Here is a 3,541-nt window from a genome sequence, read left to right as displayed (position 1 = left end):
CCCCCCAGCCCCCTCACCTGTTCACGTCTTTGCAGGGAGGAGGCTGTGAGCAGGATCGATCCCTGGTTATCCCCAGGGATCGATCCTCCTCACATACATTCTTTCCTTCGGCCGAAGCTCAGAACTGTGTAAAATATTACACTCAACCACCCCCGAGCCCCCCAGCCCCCTCACCTGTTCACGTCTTTGCAGGGAGGAGGCTGTGAGCAGGATCGATCCCTGGTTATCCCCAGGGATCTATCCTCCTCACATACATTCTTTCCTTCGGCCGAAGCTCAGAACTGTGTAAAATATTACACTCAACCACCCCCGAGCCCCCCAGCCCCCTCACCTGTTCACGTCTTTGCAGGGAGGAGGCTGTGAGCAGGATCGATCCCTGGTTATCCCCAGGGATCGATCCTCCTCACATACATTCTTTCCTTCGGCCGGAGCTCAGAACTGTCAGAGCTCCGGCCGAAGGAAGCCAGAGCTGACAGGAGCTGCTCTGCGGGCTGCATCCAACACAGATGCAGACCGTGGAGCTGTTCCCGCAAGTCAGGTACGCGGGCCACATAGTACCGGCCCGCAAGGCCAGAGTTGGACCACGGACCGGTACTTGGAGACCCAAATTTCCACTTATGGACAACTGGCATTCTCAGAGGGTCAGCAATGGCAGCACAGGTTGTTTTGCAGTTTGAACTATATCTCCAGCAATTCCGGTCTTCTCTCATCATGAAAAATGGTAACTCAAAGGAGAGGCATTAAATAGCTTTCCACAATAGGAGAGGCTGCAGTTATATTTGTAATCTGTAATATCTCCATGATTAGGGGAGCAAGGATCAACTGAAAGAGGTCTGGGAGGAGACTGATGGCCTGGATCCTAATGATTTCAACCCCAAAACCTTCTTCAATTTACATGGTAAGACAGTAATTGTTGGGTTAAAATATGCTTAGCCCTCTGAATAGTTAATAAATAAATAATTGTGACTTGCACAGATGAATCCATGAAAAGTCTAGCACTAGACATGCAATGACTAGTTGGTTCAAGAATACTTCTACAATAATTGCTTCATTTACTCCTATACAAGTTGCCTTTTATCAAACCTAACATAATTTACTACCTTTTAAATCTGGTCACTAAAGTTTCTAAGTGTGCAGTCTATCTTCTCTTTTTTGGCATTCCCCTGGCTAGTGAGTGAGCTGCCTATGTCTGCCACCAGTGGGTGCTGATTGAATGCTGATTGCTTTATTTATTTTTGTACAAAAGCCTTTTGCCTTCTAAAAGAATCCTTGTGTGGCAGCCTGGAATGGCTTGTTCATCTATCGTAAGACCAGCAAAGCTGCAAGTCAAGCTGTTTTAATCTCTAGTGATTGGTAGAAAAGGTTACAGGATCTGCTAGGGCTTTTTTATGGAGGCTGCAAGGACAAGGATAAATAAAGCATCTGTAGTAACAGTGAACAGATCCTTTAACATGTTGCAGGCTTGGAATCATTCATTCTCAGTTTGCTTGTATTTCTTCATACAGTCCAGAAACGTACTGGTAGGTTAATCAACCTCCACCCAAAAGTGTGTGCGTCTTTGTGCTAGGGACATTAGATTGTAAGCTCCTCTGGGCAGGGATTGCAGGTACTACTTTGCGAAGAACTGTAGAATTTGCCGACACCGTATAAATTTGATGAATAGTCGCTTTTGGCATTTTGTTTGTGGGTATTTGGGTAGGGTGCTGCTTTTTTAACCACTAGGAGATGTAGCTTTTATAAATCATTGCTTAATACGTTTATCTGGCAGATACCAATGGGGATGGAGTTCTGGATGAACAAGAACTGGAGGCCCTCTTTACAAAGGAGGTATGTTCAGTTCTGTGTTTATATTAACATAGAATTTAGTAAATGCAGATTTCTTTATAAAGGAACCAGTTTTCATTTTGTGTGATCTAAATAAGAGATCTGCACACATACTCAACTTCTTTTACGTAGAGATATGTGTACAATTGCAAAAGGACAAAAACATTGCCCTTTGCCTAAAAAAAAAGGATGGATTTGGTTACATTCGATTTTGTTTTACCTCAAGACTGGTTGTTCTTTTCTGACAAAACCCATTGATTATAGATTGTAGATTATAAATAGATCCCATTTAGTGCAATTTATTTCTAACATATACGAGTTTATTAAATTAAACAATCCTTATTTTATTTTAAATTATATTATGTTTATGGCTGGTATTGTATATTACATCAAAACACATTTAACCAATTTTTTTTTATCCAGTCCATGTAATTCCCTAAAATTTGTCTGTGTTGCTGAATTGTCCGATTATCGAGGTGATAGTTGAGTTTTGACACTTTTTTTTGTCCTTTTTGCTTGATTTTTTTTTTTTTGTCCTGCAACCTCCCGCTTACCCAAAGGGGTGTGTGGTTGTTTCATCACTGGGCTCAGAAAGGATGTTTCCTTAGCCACTGAACATACCATTGAAAAATGTTCTGCATTGTGTGTTTATAAAGACCTACAGTATATATGTAATCCTGTACATAACTCCCTTTTTTACCCATTACCCAAATGGCATTTTTCATTACAGTCCGACCCAAGATCTGTATCTACTACCGTTAACATGCAGTGTTCTAAAATATGTATTTGCCACAACAACCAATCACCTTTCAGCTGTAATTTTTTTGTTATGATCATAAAGAATTTGGTTGCTGTGTTAATAGGGGAAATGTTTAACCCTTTCGCTGCCAAGCCCTCCGGAACATTTTTCAAATCAGCTGGCCAAGCCATTTTTTCCTATTGGATTTTATTTTCAACTGCTGCGTTGCTAGCATTTGTAAAAGACCCCCCAAACCATATATTTTCTGAAAGCGCAGGCCCGGTAGAATAAAAAGATGGTGATACTAAATTTGTAGGCCCTGCGATAATTGCGCAAATGTTTCTCAAATTAATATTAAACCAATAAAAATACACAATTCAATTGATAAAACACACCAAAATCAGTATCCGTGCACAAAAAAAATTATTTTCTGACTAAATCTAAAAGATAAAACTGTATTGAGTTAATAAATAACAAATATTAGCAAATTTGTAATTGCGCCTTTTTGCGAAAAGGTAAAAAAATGAAGGTATGCAAAACTGTAAATAATCGACTTATGTAAAAAATTGTTTTGGTGTTTGTGTTGTGATAAAATGATACAGGTGTATATTTAATTGCAACACAAGGTATCACAACGCATGGCAATGAGTCACAAAGCTTTGCCATGCGCTGCCACAGTTAATTTAATGTTTTTTTAAAAGAAAAAAATAAAGATCATGCACTGCAATGCGTTCTAACAACGCATGTGCATGGTGTGCACCACAATATGTGTGTGTTATGTGGGGGGAGGGAGGGGTTGTGCTTTTTTTTTTTTTACACTTTTTTTTTATTTATTTTTTAATAATATTGTATTTATTTTTTTACTGTTGGAGGGGCTACGGTGAAATCTCTGGGGTCTAAACAGATCCCTGACATTTCCTTTTTTAAATAGAAAAAGAAATTGAGGACACCAAATCCTCAATTTCTTTTTCTGCAGCC

At 39.6% G+C, this 3,541-nt stretch overlaps 1 protein-coding gene across 1 annotated transcript in view; it reads left to right on the top strand.

Annotated features, from left to right (window-relative positions):
* LOC108800660 (nucleobindin-2-like) overlaps positions 1–3,541 on the top strand; it is a gene marked incomplete at its 3' end in the record, with an annotated part of 40,524 nt that overhangs the window by 19,006 nt on the left and 17,977 nt on the right. The window contains exons 7-8 of the mRNA XM_018572653.1: positions 808–898; positions 1,769–1,827. Coding sequence (XP_018428155.1) covers positions 808–898; positions 1,769–1,827 — 150 coding nt within the window. The remainder of the gene's footprint in view (positions 1–807; positions 899–1,768; positions 1,828–3,541) is intronic.

The sequence above is a fragment of the Nanorana parkeri genome, unplaced genomic scaffold (assembly GCF_000935625.1).
Source record: "Nanorana parkeri isolate BGI_ZX_2015 unplaced genomic scaffold, ASM93562v1 scaffold2094, whole genome shotgun sequence".
Lineage (NCBI taxonomy): Eukaryota > Metazoa > Chordata > Amphibia > Anura > Dicroglossidae > Nanorana > Nanorana parkeri.
Note: the sequence above shows the minus strand (reverse complement) of the source record. Positions and strands in the feature narration are given on the sequence as shown.